The following is a 21961-nucleotide window of genomic DNA, read 5'->3' as shown; positions in this document are numbered from 1 at the left end:
TAATTTTTTTAGCGCTTTTGTTTCCACCAAGATGAACACCTACCAACTAGCCCAACTTTCCGTTCTTCTGGGCCACCGTGGGTCGAGTGGGCCGGGGTTTGGTTGCGGACCGCCATCGCCATCAATGTGCGGCGGCGCCAGCGGCCCTAGGTTACTAACAACCGCAAAGGGCGGCGGGGAGGCGAGGGTCAAAGCAGTTAGCGCGATGGTTTCCGGTGGCCGTTGCATGGGCATACCGAAAGATTGATTGATTGTAGAGTTTTAACGCGCCGACGCTACGCAGGCGATGGGGCGCGCCGTAGCGGAGGGCTACGGATTAAGTTTGACCACCTGGGGATCTTTAGCGTGCGCCATAATGTCGTACACACTGGCGTTTTCGCTTTTCGCCTCCATCAGAAAAGCTGCCGCCGCGGCCGGGAATCGAACCCGCGACCTCGTGCTCGGCATGCCGAAAGAGCTGCGCGGGTTAAGCCCGTACTACATGGAGCGATTTCGCCTGCGAATTCGCTGATGCGGCGCCGCTCGTGCGGCAAAACCACCTTTTTTCGTTGCTGCGGCAAAGTGCCAAACATGGGAAGCGGTCGAGCAAACGCCGCTCGTGCGGCGTGTGCGGCGTAGAGGGGCCGGACCTGCGGCCAATAGGAGCACAGCTCGGCACCACTTGCACGCTTGGAAACCAGATGGCGTTGCTTGTCTGAGCGCGACAAAAGCGCGGGCACACCAAAACGTTTGTCTTCTCTGCTGTGTGTGCGTATATTGATAAAGAATTGGCGATTCTTATATAAAACCGCAAATAAACTTATATTTACCGAAAACCAGGCAGAAACAACTTGCCAAGAAGGTAAAATAAAACCACCCTTGTTAAAATCACAACAACCTTTGCTGGTGGCAAACTTAATTCAGTCTGCAAACAAGGCGCATCTGAAATGCGAAAATCGCGGCGTTCGGAGGCCCCATGTAGACGACAATTCCAGGCATTGCGAACTTCGCAAGTGCGAATGTTCGTTCCAGCGGATTCGCAGGCGAAATTCGCTCCATGTAGAACGGGCGTTACTCCTGTCACTCCCGGAGTTACTCCCGTGGCGGCTTTTAAGTGCATTTCACGAACTGCATGCAGCACAGCGGATGCATGCTCCACTGTTCTCAACAATCCACCCACAGTAGCGCGCCTAACTCGCCGTGGCATTCATTGTACGCATTTAAGTTCCAACTTCCAAGTCCTTCCAGGGCGCTTCAAGCGGCCACCGTAGAGTACCACGGTGAGAGAAGGATTGTCGAGAACATTGGAGAATCAGCTGTGCTGCACGGCGAACCACAGGTCCTAGATCACCACTAGATCGCCAATGGGGCTCTGCGGTTCGCCTCTAGTGTTTCCCGGACCTTTCGGGGACCACGTGGAGATACTTTTCAGTGCATTCTGGCGTATTTTAACTCTTGACATCCTCAATGACGTCACACAAGCTTCCGATGTGTTTTCATATCATGCCAGCCTTTAAAATGTTGACTTTAACCAGTTTTGTGGGCTTCGTGATTGTTCACGAGCAGGTAATACATGCTACACGCGCTAACAGTAGGATAAATTTAGGCCTGCGGACCTAAAGCCCCTCCGTACTGTTCTTGTCCACTGCCACGGCCGTGATGGATGGGCTTAAATTTAGATGGCGCCACTTTAAAAAGCGGCCGTGGCAGTGATGGAGGGCCTTTATGAGGACCTATCGTTACGTCAGCAATGCAACAGAGATGAAAGTCTTAGGGACGCGGCACTTAGAACTTACTTTTATCGTCATAAAATGCACGTAAATCTGCCCGAAAAACCCATAGGTGGCCCGCGCCATCTAGACTTTAACTTGGTAAGGTAATTAGACCGTGTTGACCGCACGCACGTTTGTGCCCTTTTAAACCAAGATGATCAAAATAAATGCTAGCGCCGCCTAAGGGTTCCCTCTGTTCTCGCCATATGTTTAATTTAAGACAATTTGGGCACCATAGGTTGCATTTGTTAAGAGGATGGGATTTACTCTGCCATTTTCACCCAACACTGCCCTGAAAGGGTGATGAGGGGGAGAGGATTACCCTCCGCTCAACCAGTACAAATGTTAGGTTACTTTTTATGGGTATTTCGTGTTGAGATGGCCGGGCTTCATGCGAATTATCTCCCGGTGGCTATCTCCACTACTTCGCCGCACAGAGGTATTGCCCGGGAGCAGTTCTCCATTTAATCAAGCACCTATGTTCTCGTACCACAGACGGCAGCCATCGAGATGGATGGAGGAAGGGTGGGAAGATGTCTTAGCCCCGGCGGGAAACACTGAGCACCTTTATAACACGCTAGCTGGTATTTCACGTAACATGCGCGTAATTCGATCGCGAGACCCTCCTAGCCCAGCCAATTTCTCGTCCGTGTCTCCTTCATTTTATTTTTTGTGTGATGCTGTGAAACATTCGCAAGCACACTGGGAAGAAGATTGTACGTTCAAGTAATAACTTGTAATGTTTCTATTAATGTAAGACCTGTTAATTTTAATAAAGAACAACTGTTTCTCCAAGTATCTTCTTTTCCTTCCCCAGAAATGTAGCATCGGGTGTTGTATATTCATTTCCCCATACAGTTGAACCTCGTTATAAGAGGCACTGATGTAAGAGACAAATGGGTGTAAGAGACACTATTCACCCACATGGTTGGCTGCCCTATCTTTCCCATTAAATCGACCTCTTTTATAACAGACATTGGATGAAGAAGATTGGTTATAAGGGACAAGTCATCCTTCAATTTTAATCGATAATCTCGCTTGTAACAGGCATTTTAACTTCAGATGCAGTGCCACCAGTCACTAATTGCAGTTGCTTCCATTGTGGAAACACAGGTGGACGACAGACGCCTGCAGTCGCTATTTATTATAACTTCAGCAAACACACAGTGGTTCAGTCAGCTATGAAATGACAATGAGAAGCCCTGCCAATGGAAATGCAACTGACAAGAAGTGGTTGAAGCTTACTGTCATCCATTGGATGCAGCGCGATCGCACATGCGGGCTCTCCCACTCGCGTAGCTCCCAATCAAGAAGCACTGCAGATGTTGAGTCCTGCCAGCGTTATGAATAGCCTGAGCACACAGCGGAAGAAGCTGTGCGCTCTGGCTATTCATCAGGCTTGTGAACTCGACATCTACGATTCATCTTCCACAAACAAGGAAAGGAAAAAAAGCTTGTAGAATTGGTTGTAAAAAACAGTGTAAATACAGTCATGAAGCAAAGTTTTATAAATTCTCTTGCCAAACATTAATTAGAATGAATCTTTTGAAACATGCTGTAGCGTTCTTTTGAGCTTATTTTAGTCATACGGTGCCCACATCGAACTAGGGTCTGATTAGTAAGTGAAAACATGGTTCCCTGCTTATAAGAGACATCTCATATAAGAGACATAAACTGCTCCCTGGTACGTGTCTCTTATAAAGGGGTTCAACTGTACTTCCATGTTCGCTCTTATTTTCATGCAAAGACCTCCACATCAACAAGATTCTTTACTACAGCACTGACCTTAAGGCAGCCATCCACTTTTTAACAATGTCACCTTTAACATCCTTGCGTATGCTCGTCAGCAAAATGTAGGCGCACTAAGACGAATTGTACAGTATTGTACAGGCAATACTGCCTTGGATGCTTCTATCTGAAGATAACAGTATCGTTTTTGTAGGTGAGAGTGGTGGACTAGAAAATCTCGTGCTTTCTCACAGAAACACGATACTGCCCGGTAATTACTTATACGAAGAGTTTTGGCTGTGAAACAATACACAGATGCTTCCTTAACAGCTTTGAGTGTTTCATTAAGGGTTATTATGTTGCTTTTCTATGTAAATTAGAGGCTACCATTGACAAAGCACTCACGTTGTCTAGAATTTGAAAGCTCTTTGTGAGGATATGGCATAAATACAGTGCGGACAGGGCTTGATGTCAATCTAGTCCATTATGATCTTTAGGCCACGATTTGTTCTTATGGTAAGCCTTCTAATAAGCTATGAGTTATTACAAAACCTTTTCTACAGCAAAATAATTTTAATTAGGTTAATATTTCAAATAGGTGTGAAAAGTCAAACTCCCGAAAATTTTTTTCAGAAAACTCCATGGCATACAACCAAGGAAGGTAACAAGTGCACAAATAAAAAATATCACGCTCAACTTAATCACATAGATTTATTTTGCACACCCTACACATGTACAGTTCTACTCGTAGAGAAGGCACCGGAACGTGCACATCCGATAGTTTTGATAACATCTTATATTTACACTCACATCTCACACACACACAAAACCATTCACTCTTGGCTGAAAAAAGAAAAAAAGAAAAAAGAAATACACGCCTTCGGGGAATGTTGTGTAGCTCAAGCTAACAAACGCGTCACCGAAGAAAATATTCCAAGCAAAACTTGTACAGAACTGCCCTTCGTCTGCGAAGGGCGAGACTAAAACCAAGGCAATAAGGGGAAACGAACTTGCATCAAACAACAACCTCACATTCGGAATGTCAAATAACAGGCCACAAGAAATAGAAAGCTCATTGTCAACTTAGTCTTACGCACACTCTCTATGGCATTCCAGCGAGAAGCCAAGCTTTGCTGGCTCTCGAATAAAATTAATAGTAGTCGTGAACAAACAAGGGACATATCCACATCACAGGCTTATATCATTCACGCAGTCACTTGGTATTGGCATGACCAAACATTGGCTGGAACAGTGTTCACTTGAACAAGAACAACAAAAAAAGGTTCGTTTTGTTTTTTCAGATAGACAAAAATGTTAACATCTAGCACCATGGTACTTTGTGTCCCTAACTCAGTCATACCTGTAGTGATTTAACTGGCAGTGTACAAGTTCCATCAGTGAGTCAAGATATTAGACAGCAAAATAAACCTGCAGGCATCGCATGAATTGTGTTAGCAAGTCCAAAAAGTTACTAATGATGCCACGCGGTTCTGAAAAACTCTTTCGACATCATCCTCACAGTTTGTCACAAATCCTGACCGCTCAAGCGAGTCTGTACTAAAATAAAATGCGGGAGAAGTGTTGGCTAGACCCAATATTTCTCTCACTTCCAAATGCGAAAGAAAATTATGCATGGCGTACAAAATTACAAGGTAGCGTTGACTGCATCAATATGTACAAAATTGCGGCCCTCCAAACAGGGTAGCCAGTTGCGTTCTGTGATGACACGCAAGAAATATTGTTTGCATGGGCAGAGAACCCTTGAGTTCAGTCCACTGCAAATCAACTGACCAAAAAGAAGCACCATATGTAAATGAACAACAAAAACACTTTCATTATCCGCATAGAAGTGGAGGGAATGGCGTTTGCAAAACCATTTTTGCTGATTTGCCATATCGGGCATACCACACACTAACGTTCTACTGGCATCCATAGAATCGTAAACATTAAAACAACTATTTTTGGCCATTGAAAAGCGCATGGAAAAGTATTGGGCTCTTCAGGACAAAGTCAGCTTATGGCGAGAACTGGCTCCAACTAACCACTTGTCAAAAAAACTACTCAAAGGCATGGTTTCTGCATAGAACAACCATAAAACTGCCGAGAAGTCAATATACACAGAAGGTCCAAAGATGAAAAATAATCTTCGAGTGGTATGACTGGGGAGCTGCCTAAATATGTTATATCTACTCTGTTCATATTTAGGCACAAAGCACACGGCGCTCCAAAAATTGCTAAAAACAGCCAGGTTCGTTAATCTGGCGTTGATCTGAGTAGAAAAAAGCATCAGTGACTCTAAGGCACCAAACATTCTTTCTTCTCTCTCTCTCTGCTGAAGTATTTCTTAGTTCCCGGAAAGCAAGCTTGCCTGCGGTATCGTCCTTGAAGCTGGCATATGTACACAATGGGTCAGAGAAGTATGAACATTACAGTAGATTTGTATATATGTACTAGCACTATATTACAACGACGCTCTGCGTAAAGACTATGTTTCTAGTTGTGCGATCACGCTTGCACATTGCCGTTCTTTTCCTCAGGTTTCTCGCCATCGTAAGTCTGAAAGGAAGAGAAAAAAAAAGAGACAAAGCAGAAAGTTACTTTTGGTAACCCCGGTTGAAAGCTACCGAAAAATTCTGGTTTGTAGCTAAGCGTCTTTCTGCTTCTCATTGCCGTAACACCTCACCGGCTTTGCGAAAAAAAAAAAAAAAAAAAAAAAAAGAAAAGAAGTGAAATTGCCTGCTTCTGTCACAAGTAAGATCGCGTTCTTTGAGAGTGCGATCACCTCTAAACATTATCCTATCGGTTGACTTACCTGTCAGGAACATACTCAGCTATTTTTGCTCGTAACGTGGATCACATGAGTTCCAGAAGTCTCATTGTGAGGCCAGTGTGGCATTTTTATAAACTAGCTTACGGTTTACTAGCCTTTGAAATAATTTTAAAAACTTAACGTTTTTTTTATTTAATTTGTGCGAAAGGACAATAAAAAAACTAATGTTAATAAATTAAAAAAGATATTAAAATTAAAATACCAAATTCGACTGCAATCAGACATCGGCAACTACAGCTCTGTGTCTCTACCTGTAGTAAGGCATTTTTCTGGTGAACTCCTAACGATTTTTCCATCTTTTTTTCTTTTCCGACGAAATATAAATATGTGAGCCAAGAACAAATACATCTGCTTTTCTGAGTAAAAAAAAAAGCTGCATAAATGGCATAAAAATTGTACTCCACTCATAAAAATTAATATCCAAAATTTCATTATCCAGAATTCAGATAAAGAATACAAAGCTAAGAAAACGCTTCACATTAACTACTTATTGTTAGAACTGGCACTTCCAATGGCTTCAGCATAATAGTGAACACACTGAAATGCATGAAAGGGCCATGAAGACAAAATTTTTGTTCTATTTAAAATAAGTAGCCTTTGCTAATTCACCCAGCTCTCATTCCAGCCATGAAAGAGACATTTTTCTAACTGAAAAGTGAAAAAACACCAGTATTACCGTATTTGCACAATCCTAACGCACACCTTTTATCTGTAAAAGTAGCTGTAAAATTTGTGTCCGCGTTACAATCGGGCGCAAAACTGAAATCAGCTTCAAAGCGTCCAGCGGCATCGCCACGGACACTAACTCCTCCGAAAATCCAACTCAATCCAATGCTACATCACGCGAGTAAATTTTGCCAAACGCATTCCTCAATTGGCATAACTTAGTCGGCTGTTGCAAATGTGTATTTTTGAATTTTTTTTTCAGAGTAAACTATTTTTTAAGTTTCCATAGGTAAACTTTTCAACACGTTACAATCGGGGCACGTTAGAATCGTGCAAATACGGTATTGAGAAAGTTCCAAATTTAGCTCCACAGTGACGTAATATGGGCAGGAGGGGTGCAATAGAGGCCCCCATTGAAAACATAGTTACTATCAGTGTGTTAACTGCACATTAGTGTTCAAGCAATACGGTGAAACAGAACTAGGTACTCCACTACAATAAGGCCAGTCGTGTATCTTGCCAGTGAATCAGGTCGGAAGCAACCAATTGCCCAAACAAGATTCTGTGATGTAACGGAGAAATCGCCATAAGTGGCTGGAGAGTCGACACTGCTTCATTTGCCTTCTTTAAAATAATCTCCATTATTTGTTTGAAGTTAGCAGTAAAATTAGCGTCATTGTAATCGGAACAAAGGTCTCCTTTTATTAAACTGAACTTGTATTTTGCTTTTTGTTTTTTGTTTTGTTTTGCTTTTCCATGGCGCCTTTAGGTACGAAAAGGGGACACAAAAGGCTAAAAAAAACTTTCCAATGCCACCGAGTACCTTGTAGGTGGGGTTGTCGTAGGCCGATTCCGACGGGTTCCGGGTGATGGGCGCCTTGGCCGTGGACTGCCTCCGGAGCAGAAGCACGAGAACGACGGCGAACGCCAGACCAGCCACAGCGGCCACTATGGCCACCACAATCAGAGCAATGTAGTACGCCTCGGCTGTGGTGGTGTCCGAGTGAACACTGTGAAGCGCCACTGCTTTGCTGTCTGCACGAGAGAAAGAGAAGAAGACGCCAGCACACAAGTGAGCTCAAGGCTAGTAAGCAAGCAAGATCTTACAGGATGTATTTGCATTTTGAAGGTGTGTTTTGTAGCAGCCAAAGCACCGTGGATACATCGGAAGTGCAAATGTGCTTATGCAAGGATGCGTTTACAGAAATGTCTGTAAATGTCTGCTGACAGACGGTCTCAATTGCGATAACTGCTGCCAGACCACCATTGCTGCTTGAACGGCATGCTTGTTTTTTTATTATAGGATAGGATGTATGTATTATTCACACCCATGTGTTGTACCACACTGCTGTCATCAGCATTATCATTACCCACTCTTCAATAATGGGGGCATGATGCCCTTTTGACTGATGTGTGTGGCGAAATGATGAGGTAGGTTGTGCCTCGTAAGATACATGATCGGGTCGCCCCGTTCTTCATTCCGGTCCTCGTGAGACAATGCGTCCAAGTGGAATGAAATGACACACCCCTCTGAGGATCATGCTCCCATAATCCGCGGATGAACCAGTGGAATTACAGCGACATGCACTCCGTTCTGAATAAGTATGCCTCATTTCTTGTATTTTTCGACTCTGACACCGCCCAGCGCAAGACAATAGCCACCATGTGCTTACAGGAAAGATAAGCTCGTTTTAATTTAATTATTTATTTAACATAGCCAACACCTACAAACCCGCTAATTTTAACTCGTATTATTAAACAATGCGTGTTTGAGCTAGTGATTACAAAACTTCACTATCCCTTCCGAAAGCGGTCGAGAGGAGCGTGAAAGCTAACACTGTGTCTAATCTTTGCTGGAAGTGCGTCCAATCGATCAACCCTTCAAAGACGCAAATCACAAACTAAGAATGAACCCATGTGACGATTCTTCGCGCACTAAGTAAGCACAGGTACGAACAATTTAAATGCGTATTGATCCGTGGTTTACGAGATAAAGGCACACTGTTGTACTCCTTCTTTATGATTGATGCGTGTGTTGTCTTATCTAGAAGCGTTCCTTTTTCGCAGTGCTCAAGTAACCATGTTGACACAATGGCGGCGTGTGTCCAGAAACCTTATCGGTCAACCAGTTGTTCTATGGGGAGATGCATCAGTTTTATGACAGGACACCACCGGTTCCAATAAAAAAATTTCGATTTAATAAAATCAAGTTGGATCAACCTCACTGCACTGCATGGGGTGTGGTCAGTGCAAGCACCGATTTCCAGCATCAGACACTCTCCCGCTAGCACGTTCAAGTGCGTGTATACTGGACAACACTTGCTCTGAAGTGCACGCGTGACTTACCTTCGATCTCATTCGACTCGGTTGTTGTGCTTGTGGTGGTCGATGCGGGAGTCGTCGTGGGTGGAGGACCGGGCTTGGTGTGGAAATCGAGAATGTTCGACGTGGTCGTCTTGCCGTTTGTGAGGTACGCATCCACCCAGACCTTGTACCTGCAGCGGTGAGATGGCAGATGCGTTGAGACCGTGCAGCCGTTATTTCTTCCACACGAGGCAAAGTCCAGTGCAAGATAAGAATTTGTAGGTGTGGTTAAAGCTCTATTTCCCGCCAGACCCCAGGAGAAAATGTAGCTGGTCCCAGCTGGTTTATGGTTATTCCCAGCTGGAACCAACTGGTCCCAGCTGGGAATTTAACCATAAACCAGCTGGGACCAGCTATCATTTTCTCTCGGGGTGCGGTCAAATTTGACCCGAATTGTTGAAAGGTATAACATGGAAGGGTGTTATTCTGTGGGGCACTGAAATTTGCAATGCGCGTTGAGGCCCGTGGGACATTTTTTCTCTGGAATGGGGGGATGGAGCAGAAGGTGTTGACCATATTTACATGCAAACACAGAGGCATTCAAGCTCCGCAAAAGCTGTCTGCATGCAAGCCTTCTGCCCCCAAGATCAGCCTGTCTGTTTGCAGAAACCCGCTCGTGTTGCCTGTTAAACGTATCTGCTAGCGCAAAAGAGATGAGAACAGCAGAAAAATGCGGACAGTACACGCACTTTGTTCTTTCACATTCTTCCTGTTTTTGTCTTTTTTGCACTAAGAAATGCACATACGTTATCCCAGTACCAACTTGCAAACTTCGTGCTTTAATTAGTGCCCATTAAAATACCCGTACTAAAGTAATTTCATCAGAAATGGCAGTCAGTGTGCTAAACTTCTGTAAAAGCAAAAGACAGCTGCCTACTGCAAAAAGAAAAAAATCAAAGCCACTTTCTTAACAGAAAGATGGTTAAATGCAAAGCTTCTTTCCATGCAACTTGAGTTAAAAGTAAAAGTCCAAAACACAAACTGCCTCGACCGTGTCAGAATGGCGCAATCAGATAGACATAAGCTTCATAATGCGAAGGATTCTGCAGCTTCGATTCTGACCACAGGAAGCGTTTCTCTTTCTTTTCTCAAGGCGCTTGACGTGCCTTCGCTTATCGTCGTCACCGTTTTGGGAAATCCATTTCATACATTTGGCTTTTCTGCAGCGCGTCTTGCACGACAGCGAGCGCCATCAGTGAGGCATAGAGAGCTTCACTCTAAAAACAACGTTCTGTCCCAACAGTAACACATGCTCAAACTTGGAAGCGGCAAATACGAACGTCCGTACCTCTGTCCGGGCTTGAGGTCCTCGAGCAGGATCTTGGGCTCCTTGAGGATCATGAAGCGCTGCACGTGCTCGGCGGCAGCCTCGCTCTTGTACATGACGTTGAAGACGTGCACGTACTTGGTGATGGGCTCCGGAATGCCGTCCAGCACCAGAGACACGGAGTACTGCTCCGTGCGCTTCACATTCACGATCATCTCAAACTGGTAGTCGTCTGTTCAGAGAACCAAAGGAGTAGAAAGGTGAGAAAAGGGCACAGTGTACGCAAGCAGAGTTACAATGGAGTGACACAGAGGGAGGAGGGAAAGGGGGGAGGGGGGGCATTATGATGAGTCTGGGGAAGTTCGTCAGGCCTAGCATGGTCATATCGAATAAACTCAAATGAAATGTCATCTTAAATGAACTCATTTGAGATGATGACAGACTGACAAAGACAAACACAATCAGGGAACTAAATTGAGCAAGTGACAACGGTGATAATGATGGTTATTATGATAATGGTTTCGATGGTGAAGCTACACATATACCGGTGTATGCGAAAAGTTGAGACAAGCTGATGGCACACATCTCACAGGCCTGGCTGTGTCTTTAAGGCAGAAGAAGTGCAGAATTAACTGAGTAAAGAAAGTGTTTTCTTGTTGAGTGCATGTGTACTCAACGATTTTCACGATTTGCACGATATGCTCGCAAGCATATCGTGCAAAAATTATTACACTTCCACTGAGTTACTCTGGCAGTTTCAGTAAGGTAATGCCTATGCCAGGGGTTCTCAGGCATGTTGGTCCCAGGGAACCCTGCTAAGCTCCGTTAGGTGCCAGGGAACTCCCCCCCCTCTCCATTTTTCATTCCGTTCACGCTACATTCACGTGCAATAAATTCAAAAGGAAGCAAGCTTGCTTGCTTTTGAATTTATTGCTCGTGAATATCGACTTTATGCGAGCGCGTACGCTAGCGGCACTTATCTCCAAACAGGAGATGTGTGCATGGGGGTAATATAAGGCAGAGATTCAAGTGCAATAGTTTAACCATGCGGACAGTTTTCAGAGTCTGGCTGACTACAAGCTTCTGCACAGCTCGCGCCTTTGTGTTGTGCACTGAGATGTGCTTATTGACACTTGGGCATGCGTAATGGAGGTTCCTTAGATCGATCGCACCTCGGGTTCACCATCTACCTAAATTACTTGGCGAGTGAGGAACAAGGGAAAATTTATCAGTGGCCCGCAGAACCCCGAGGAAGGGCCTGCGGAACCCCTAGGTTCCGCGGAACCCACTTTGAGAAGCCATGGCCTATGCCCTTGACACTAGCCCAGCTGATTTGTCCAGTTCTTATAAAATCTCTCTCTCTCTCTCTCTCTCTCTCTCTCTCTCTCTCTCTCTCTCTCTCTCTCTCTCTCTCTCTCTCTCTCTCTCTCTCTCTCTCTCTCTCTCTCTCTCTCTCTCTCTCTCTCTCTCTCTCTCTCTCTCTCTCTCTCTCTCTCTCAACCATGTGTATAGGAGGTACCATTTGCTCACCTTGAAGTGAAAGAAAGCAACCCATGCCACAAACCGAACTGATCTATATATGTGAAGAAAGGAAGGTGTGAAAGAACAAAGGACAAAATTTTCTGTGCCCAAGGAATGAGTTGTACCCCAGTAAAAATAGGGCACCTAACTCGGTAGGCTAGAGAAGAAGCAGTAGCGGCACCAGTGTTGCCTACTACACCACAGGGGCTTGAGGCTTGCTTCCGAAGACTTCCTGTCTCAATACCAGGTGTGTCTGTTTTGTCAACTCTGTCAGTAGTGTAAGACCACTTGCAAACAAAACAGTGCCATTCACTCACCTCTGGGCATCGGAGCAGTCCTCATCTCCACGTGTTGTGCAGACTCAATGCGGGTTGGCAGGCCTTCAGGCACGGAAAATTGCATGTCGATCAGGTACGACGAGCTGGGCTCTAGGTCCTGAATGAGGAAGGATGTCCGGTCCCTGCGAAGACAGGCATTTGAGAATGAATACGAGACACTCGGGCGAATCAATTTAGAGGGAACTTTATATAGCCAAGGCTGAGAAAAATCGCAAGAAGGCTTGTTTGCACCAACCACAAATTATGATGTAAAAGCATTAGTGTTGTACTGCTGATTGTGTATTTTTATCGCCATCATCTTCATCATCATGCTTCTTCCTTTGCACTTTTTCTTTTTGTTCATTACTGTAAAGAAACTTGTCCGGTCGCCCTTGTTCAGGTTCGAGGTTAGGGTTTCAGGTTAAGGTCGCCATTTAGTCTTGAGGTTATGTAGCTCTGACGTTAAGCCTAAATGTAGGCCTAATGTTAAACCTAACGGCGGCTCCAACCTAGATCTGATGTTAAGCCTAATGGTGGGCCAAGCAGCGTCAAACTCCGTGTGTGTCAAGCTACGGGTACTGGTTGACGAGATTAAACCTCAACACATAATATTAGGGCTAATGTCAAACCGCCACATAACCACATCCTCCTCTCCCACTCTGGCTTCATCTTACACTGGTGAAATCTAGGGTGGGTGGAAAACATCACACTAACACATCAGTGAGAGAGGTATCCGGAGGGCAAGGCCGGCAGCACCGCAAGGCTCTGGTGCGAGTTAGTTGGTTCATTGTCATGAAAAGTCATAACATGGCAAATGAAACAGGATGGATAACGAGAATTTTAATACGATTAGAATTTAAATAGAATTTCAATTTTTGAAAAGCGCCCATCTGTGTCTGTGCCTTCTAATCCTCCGTCCCATTTCATTCGCTCTGTTACACTTTTTCATGACTCGGTTTAGCCTGGCAGTGGGGAACAGATGTGACAGAGAATGTTAATGCACCAAGCTCAGGAATTACTGGGCCCAATGACGGCAAACTGCTGTCGCTAACGCCAACTAAGGTTTCATCTTTAACTCAAGGCAGGTGAACTTCTTAAAAGCAAAATATGTCATGCATTTGTTCAAAGACACAATTAATATAAACTTGTAAGTTTAATAATTGCATCGTTGAGCAACGGGGTTTTAAATGCAGGACATTAATTTAATGCATATATCTAAAATACATGACAACAACTTTAGCTCTCGCAAGGTGAGCACTCTCTCAAGGTTATTTACGCTCTGTGTAGTTGGCTAGAGTACAAAGCAGATGAACAAATCACAGTTTCCTCATGCACCTGATGCCACACGGCCCAATGTATAAGGTATAGGAAAAGAAACGAGGAGCTTACCAGCAAGCCTAGCACTATGAAGAAGAAACTGCAAAGTCGGATTTTGACATCGACCAGAAACTTCTTTTTAGCTTTTTTTAAACAAGTAGCGCTCCATTTTCTTTCGCATGCACCAGCGTTTGCACATGCTTCTCGCGCGCAAGGCCTACATGTTTAGGCTTCTTTGCATGGCTTGAAAGTCGTGCAAAAAAGCCAACCCAAAAACAGATCCGCCGTGCACTGATGCTTGAAATTTTTTGTGTCATGTGGTGTCAAGCATCATGGCTGCATAATTCGTGCATTTGGAATATTTGAAAGCTTTGAATGCTTTGATAGGTAAAAATTCTCCACAAATAAAATCGAATAGCGACAGTTATTCGCAAAGTATTCGAAGTTTCGAATGTTCGCACACCTCTACTTATCCTCCCACTACGCGACATAAATGAGTTCTTTGATCAACTCTACTGATTTTAGCCCCGCTGCTCCTCACCTGTGGATCATGGGCGTGGTCTTCCAGGGCATGTTGTCCTGGTTGGCCAGCTTGTAGCGCAGCTGCAGGCCGTCCACGTACCTCTTCTCGCGGCTGTCCAGCGGCCGCCAAGACACCTTGGCCGTGTGCGGGTCGATGCTGTTCACGGCCATCATCATGTCCAGCAGAACCAGCGGCGGCACCGTGGTGGTGGTGGTCGGCTCTGTTCGTTTCGCAACAGGGCGAGAAGACGGGAGCAAGACATCGGCGTTACCGGTCATCCTTCCCTTTTTCCAGGTTTGACTCTTTGGATCTTTTTAATCTAGACCAGAACTGCCCAACCCCTTGTCATTTTGCAACACAAAGCACTTGCATTAAATGGAATAAACTGGGTCGATGTTCAATACATTAACTGCAATTCCTCCCTTTCACCTTTCTACAGAGGAGTCTGAATAGAGAAATTAGAAGTGGGAGAGCTATTAGCATTGCATTTTAGTTAAAATTAGAGGTGAATCAAGGGTTGGACCTAGCAAAACGGAACGGCTGAAGTTCAGCCCCCTTTTTCCAATGTGTTAAAGAGCCATCAATTTGCTAGTGAGTTGATTACACGGTATTTAGGTAGATCAATGGCAGTCAATGCGAAACAATAAAAATTACGTATGGTCTCCACGCTGAAACTAAGCTGCTTCGCATTGCAATGCCAAAAAGGGTGAACCGGACTGGGGCCTCTTACCAGGCGGCATGGTGAGCTTGAAGACCTGGCTCTCCGGTCCCGACTGGAGCGAGTCGATGATGATCTGAATCTGGAAGAAGTAGGTCGTCTCCGGACGGAGGGTGGAGAGGTAGTACTCGATGTTGGCCGTGTCGAAAAGCCGCTTGGGCCGCGCAAACTTCTGCGTGCTCCAGGTCTCGCGCGGCAGCAGCGGGTCCGTGGTGAAGTGCAGCTCAGCATGCCCGACCAAGCCAATGAGAATGTTGGAGAGGGTGAAGCGGACACGGATGGTGGTCGAGTTCACTGCCACCACGCTCACGTTCTGCAACTCTTTGCCTGGTGAGGGGAAGGGAACGAGTGAAGGGAAGGTGACCACCCATGTAGTGCGGGACCTTTACGGTTTTTTTTTAACGGCGGAGCTGTTTAAAGGGGCCTTGCACACAAAATACAAGTTTGTTTTATTGGGCCCTAAGCGCTTGTTCGGCAGCAAACGATGCTTTGTTCACTGAGAAATTAAATATTTAAGTCAGAATTTGAATTCTCCCACTAAATCGCGCGCTTTCATGACGTCGACAATGATGTATTAGGAGCAGGGCCTTAAAACTAAATATAGCCTGCTGACCAGAGCTGCTCTCATCTTACAGGCACCAATTTGATTATCTAATTTATCGCCCACTTTCATAGATGGCACTTCAATACCGCTCAAGTGTTTGCCCTTTGCTTCTGGCCAGACTTCTACACCTGCCGTATTTTTATTACGGTTACAACTAATCGTTTCCTAAAACTTAACTCGACAAACATGGTCACATAAGCAACCGTGCCGCTTGTGTCAGTTGGTCAGTGTTGTGTCAGACAAGTCCAGAGTGTCCAACAGCTGTGTTAGTGGTGTCAGCTGGCAAAGTGCTGCACTAACTGCTTTGGTGCTTATGTGATCATTTGTAACTAATTGTTCAGCCCAATATTCTGGCTGCTATAAAAAGCAAGTGCCCCACGTTTAAGCGCAAGCAGCTCGTTCGGCAAACTTATAAGCCCTGCCTAATTTGCCTTGGCTTTTGCCAGCCTCAGCCAACTGCGCAGCAGGGCTAATGACATCATAGGTTCTGTTGCGGGAAATGAGCTAGTGGGTCGCATGGCCATTCCCTTTTTTCCTAATTATGTAGCTTGTTTGAGTGATGTTTACGTTAAAAAGTGGTGTCATTATGATTCGAAGAAGGCAATCTTTTGAATGAACCAACCAGTCCGTAACACTAGACAAGCTACAAATGGTAATTTCAACCTCCCGATTTGTAAAAATGTCTATGGTGAAAGGTTAATTGAGTTCTTTGGTGCAAAAATCTGGAATGTGCTAAGAATCGAAACTAAACTTGCAAGAAATTTTCAGTTTACCTGTAAAATGGTTTTCTTGTCTAATCAACCTGTATAGTTTTATCTGATTACGTATGCCTTGTTTATCTGGTCTAAAATGTTTTTCTTGTCTAAAGCACCTGTAAAGTTTTTCTCTGATTACGTATGCCCTGTATTTTTCTTTTCTGCGTTGTGCGTTGTTTTGCTATTCAATAATGCATTTATGCCTTGGACGGGACACTAGCCTTCGGCTATCGGTCCAAATATTGTTGTATTGTGTAAAAGATGCGTTTAATAAAGTTGACTTATGAAAAAAAAAAAACTTGTGTTTTGTCAACATGGCCCCTTCAAGCTTGAGTTCCAGTCATACCAGGCATCGCTCAAAAATCGGCGCATCAAAGCGGAGAGGAGGAGAATGATAGGCCAAGAAGTGTGAGGGAAAGTGGCGAGGAGGCAAGGGGCCGACAAGCAGGTGTGGAGAGGGCGAGTCACAGTGCAGATGTTCGGGTTGGAAGGCAGGTGTCGGGGATAGGCTGTGCCTAGGGATGGCGTGCAGGTGTACTAGTTGAGAGAGACAGCGTGCACTCGATGGCACCGTAGTTCGATCTACTCGTAAGATGGGCAGAGCAAGTAAAAGCCAAGTTAAAGCTCCACTGTTTCCTCACTATTTACACCTCAATTGCGAGATGGCCAAATTTCTTTGCACCTAGTAATTTGGGGTCACGCTCACTACAGGGTGGATTGCTTGGAGATTTAATATGCAAGACTACAGTGCAAAAAACGAAGGCAAATATTGATCAGACCCTCGTGCCATTATCATAGAACACTTCTTGTGCCTGTTTCCTGCCTATCATTATTCTGCAAACTACAGTATATCTTCAAATCTCACTAAATTTATTTAACATTTGATGACCATTTAAAAGTGCGAGCCTAGTATAATGGGCTTGCAGATAAACATCACCGTGTTTCCATTACTGGCACTGTAGTTTCATCATAATTGTTGCACATATGTGGCACTGTTCAGATTATGGGGCTTCATGCATCAAAACTACCCTAGGCAATATAAAAAAAAGAATAACGCGCGTAAAAGACAGGACTAAGACAAAGGAGACACGTAGGACGGGTGTAGACCTGTCTCCTTCGTCTTAGTCCTGTCCTTACACATTTTCTTTTTTTTTCCCCCTTAAAGATGCAACACCAACTAGCCCAACAACACGCTGTACAGTGGAGGGCTCCAGGTTTAATTCTGAGCCCCTGGGGATCTTTGACATGCGTCAAAATGTCAATGCACAGCGTTTTTTACGTTTCACCTCTGCTTGCAAAGCAGCCAGCACGGCCGTGATCAAACCCGCGTCCTTTGACTCAGCTGCACGATGCCTTAGCCACCTCTCCCTGTTTCCCAGGATCACTACAATGATGGTTGCTGGGTGGGTTGATATGTAAAGTCCCAGCACAGAAAACGAGGGCAGATAGGGAGCAGACTTTTGTTCCATTTACCTTCGTAGCACTTCTTGTGTCTGTTCTCTGCCCGTTGTTCTGTGCACTGTATTTTCATATCTCACTGTAGTTATTGATCATTTGATGACGAAAGCTAAAGCACATTAATATGGCATTGTACATGGCAGACACTGCAGTTTTGTCAACATTATTGTATTGGTTAACAAAGCGCCACCGTTGTGTGAGCTGCACAGATGTAGTTGCAACCTGTAATCTAATCAGTTGTTGACATAACCAACTGTTCAGATATGCGTTGTATTTAAACACCCAAGGCCAAAAAACCAAACTGGCAGAAGTATGCCTACGAGTTGCCTCTCATGGCCGTCTGAAGGCTTGTTGCAAAATCTCTGCCTATAGAAACTAACACTTGATTTTGGCTGAGAACACTGGATAGTTAAGGGCCATCATTTGAAAGAAGATTGATAGAGTGCACGTGGCTCTGTGTCATGTCCTTTAAGTATAACGTGACAAGCAGGTTGAATTGACCGGTGCTGTGGTTTGAAGACTACTACATCCCTCCCTACCCCCCCAAAATAAAACAAACTGCAAAACGGCATGCTATATACCAGTGCTGGTATTAAATTTCAGCCTTTAATCCCTCCATTATTTCTATTTAGCATCAACATCGGCCGCATAAATTTCAAATTCCGCATTTCCCGCCAAATGTTGATTATATGCTGCCCTGAAAATTAAGCAACTTCTGTATCATTAAGTGTGAGGTTGTTTGTAAGCACTTTGTTTATGCTGGATAATGAATGGCTCTAAAGTCAAGCTCCAACGTTCCCTGTTTTTCATTTGCAAGGACTTGCATGTGAATAAAATTTAACCATTCAAGAGATTCCTTAGGGCAGCTGTCTGTGGCATGTCCGAGTGAAGATAGATTTTGCTTTCCCGTCGTGATCAGGAATCAAGTTTACACTAACCACCAGTTTGATGCTGCTTATTCAGGCCACAATGTGTGATATGAACTAAATTAGTTCCTTTCACCGGCTGCTTAGGTGAGAAACATGTTTTATTCTCACCCAACAACATAATACTGCACCACGGTTTTGTTAGTAGCTCAAGAACTACCGTTAGTCTACGCTCCCTTAGCTAAAAACATCTTTTGCAACCCTAAGTTTGTTATCAAAAGGGATGCATTCGTGTCCACAAAACACCAGTACACAGAGTAGGAGACAGTGTACACATGATATCAGCCCTGCACATCACACAAACATGCACAAATAAAATGAAAAATGCCGTATATTTATGGCCAATAGGGACATCACCACCAACAATGACGAAACAGGCAACAAGAATGATTAGCACTATTATGACGTGTTTCCACAAACACACATTTAGGCTACCAGTGGCAGTTTTCCATTGGGGTCAGTTCAGACAGTTGTGAGTTATTGTATATGCAGCATGCACAAAAAAACAATGGGCACCACCACTAGCGACAGGCAGCAGCCTGTGTTTATGTTTTTATGTGTTTAGTACCGTTTATGTTTAGGCTGAACTAAACCTAATTTAGCTGCACGCAGGCACAGTAGGGCCCAAAGATTTATAGGGTGCGGTCGCTTTTATCGAGTTCTTTGCTGTTATCGGATATGCACCTGCTGGTTCCCAAGTTCGTTGTATCGTTTACAAACTCAATGAACGTGCTTGACTGCCTGAGAGTTCGAGAGCTAATTTGAACCATTCAAAATACGCCATGTAAATTTTTGACCTAACCATACATTGAGACAACTTTCGGTAGTTGTGCAGAAGATTTTTAAGCCTTGCGTATTCCCAGAACATAAAATGGTGCTAAAAACATCCATACTCATTACCTTTTTTGACAAAAATGCGGTTAATTTTCCTGTATTTCTAGTGCCACTTCCTTGCCATTGAGAGCGCACTAATTTTGCATCTGAGGGCCAGTTCTGTAGACGGCCAAATTTTTACAAGCAAGTCTCGGTCGCCTGGTGGTATGTGGCAGAACCGTCAGGCTGCCTTCCTTTTCTTTTTAAGCGCCAATTCCTGAACTGTCCTATTTCATTAAGGAATTTGTGAACTGCTGCAAGCAATTCAAAGATAAATCTCTGTCATCTCAAACCACAATCGCTTGCAACTGCTCCAAGGGCACTAATCACTACTGTGGAACTATTTAACCTCAGAAAGAAAAAAACTGTCATGGGAAGGAAGACTGAGTGATCGTTTGGTCGAGAACCTTAAACGGGCCTAGTATAAAAAATAGAGCATGTCCATGCCCCACAGGAGCTAGCACTAATGCAATCAAATGCAGAGCTGGCAACTGACAATATTCTAGGGTTACAACAAAAACCGGAAAGCCAAGATAAGTCTCAGGAAATTCATTAGCTGTCCTGTCACTTTCTTTCCCGAGGTGGTTTCCCTAGCTTTGTGATGAAGCAACTCAGATGTCACATTTATCTATAGTAAAGTTACTGTATACACGCGCACCAGAACAAAGCCAGCAATAATGCGTATAGTTTTTTTTTCTCGCAAAGATGTCGCACATCTTCCTTTCCACAGCCAAAGGGAAAGTTGTCTCAAAGTAATAACCTCATCACCCCCAACATGGCAAAAGAGTTATAGTGGAGCAGAGAAATGGTGCCGGTATTTTACCTGGTACACACTTTTTGCACTCGCGCAGGTGCACTACCAGTTTTGCCATTCCTGAGCATATGTAGTGGCACACTGGTACAGTACGCCACTGCCTGCGGTACAGTCTGCCAGTGGTATGGTACCTGGTCACACACCCGGTCACATACTGGGTACCATACCAGGACCGGTTCTCTGCTACGCTGTAACTCTCCAATGACTCCAACTCTGTGGGAACAAGGTCCTGCCGTCGGTTGGTGCCACTACCAATGGTACGGTACTTGTTCACATACTGGGTGCCCAACTGGTACCAGTACTCTCACATACAGGGTATCGTACCAGTACCAGTACTCCCCCGTGAGCTCGACCTCGGTCTTCGTTACCTGGCTGCGTGGGGCTACAGACAATGTAGGGGCAGACGCCGGGGTCGTTGGGCGTGACGAGCACAGGCCGTGGGCACTGCGGGTTGGGCTTTTGGAAGCGGTCGGGGATGGGCGGGCACGGCGAGGTGCAGTCGGCCTCCGCCTGGGTCGGTGGTGCCCGCGCGCAGCTGGCACGTGCACTGGCGCCGCGCCGAGCCCTTGACCACCTCCCACTGCTCGTGCAGCTTGTACCGCTCGCCGTGGAACAGGCAGTGCACTACCCGAGCGCACGCAGCAGGGGGTCGCGTTTTAGAATACCGGGTTTAGGCTGACACAGATCGGCTGGTTGTTGCAGATGGTGGAAGTTTCTTGTTTAGCTGTACTTGCGTCTGTGATTGACGCAGGAAAGTCCCGCAGTGGTCCCGGAGACCATTAGCTATCGGTGTTGAGCTGAGGGCATTAAGGTAAGTGAGTTGTAGGTGCTGAAAACGTACCCTGTGCAGCTTAAATGGCACTTGCATCTGTGAACAATGCTATCATACCACGTAAGTCCTACAATGGTTTCAATGACCATAAGCTGTTGGAGTTGAGCTAGGGGCATTACTGCCTCCATCTTGAAAGCGGAAGCACTCACACAACAGGGACGGAAGTAGAAAAAACGGAAATGACGCGGTGTGTTTTTTCTACTTTTGTCCCTGTTGTGCGAGCGCTTCCACCTTCTCAAGATGAACAGCTACCAACTAGCCCAATTGTCCGTTCTACTGCATTACTACCTCTAGTAAGCCATAAATGTTAAGAACGTTTCTTGTTTAGCTAAAACATGAAGTTGCGTCTTGGACCAACACTGCGGTACCGGTAAATTCACGCAAAGGTCTTTCAAGCCTTTAGCTACCAGAGTTGATTGAGCTGAGGGTGCAACTACCTCAAGCAATGCGTTATGTAACGAATGACCGAGGCGTCATTCGAGAGAGAACTCCCTGAGAAAGGTCGCGTTTTAAGTAGTCATTTAGATGGCAAGCTTTGTTTGCCAGAAAGGTGTAAGGGAATCCGCAACACTTCCGATATAAACGCTTTTACTCTTTCCTCAGCGTCTGGAAGCATTGTGAAAGCTACAGTTATCGCCAGCACAGAGCGCTACTGCGCGATTCGCTTGTCGCAGCAGAACTATCTGGCTTCTGCTTT

General features: G+C 45.0%; 2 protein-coding genes across 2 annotated transcripts in view; both read right to left on the bottom strand.

Moving 5' to 3' along the window:
* The window catches only part of LOC144149909 (sodium/calcium exchanger 1-like), a gene marked incomplete in the record, with an annotated part of 528138 nt that overhangs the window by 330204 nt on the left and 175973 nt on the right, over positions 1 to 21961 (bottom strand).
* LOC144149910 (putative epidermal cell surface receptor) lies at positions 4166 to 21062 on the bottom strand. The gene is made up of 8 exons (XM_077681642.1): positions 20801 to 21062; positions 15015 to 15329; positions 14303 to 14504; positions 12445 to 12587; positions 10628 to 10838; positions 9322 to 9470; positions 7799 to 8010; positions 4166 to 6035 (listed from the first exon to the last, which is right to left on the bottom strand). Exons 2-8 carry the CDS (start codon positions 15022 to 15024, stop codon positions 5985 to 5987), a joined length of 978 nt encoding a protein of 325 aa, XP_077537768.1. The 5' UTR covers positions 15025 to 15329; positions 20801 to 21062; the 3' UTR covers positions 4166 to 5984.

This window comes from Haemaphysalis longicornis, unplaced genomic scaffold (genome assembly GCF_048455015.1).
Source record: "Haemaphysalis longicornis isolate Haplotype H1 unplaced genomic scaffold, Haemaphysalis longicornis Haplotype H1 scaffold_8, whole genome shotgun sequence".
Classification (NCBI taxonomy): Eukaryota; Metazoa; Arthropoda; class Arachnida; order Ixodida; family Ixodidae; genus Haemaphysalis; species Haemaphysalis longicornis.
Note: the sequence above shows the minus strand (reverse complement) of the source record. Positions and strands in the feature narration are given on the sequence as shown.

Excerpts from the sequence above, each read along its gene's own strand:
- LOC144149910 (XM_077681642.1), bottom strand. Across the intron at positions 10,839-12,444 it reads GACTGCTCCGATGCCCAGAG|ACGACTACCAGTTTGAGATG; the intron begins GTGAGTGAATGG and ends TTCTCTGAACAG. Across the intron at positions 9,471-10,627 it reads GACCTCAAGCCCGGACAGAG|GTACAAGGTCTGGGTGGATG; the intron begins GTACGGACGTTC and ends TCACCGCTGCAG.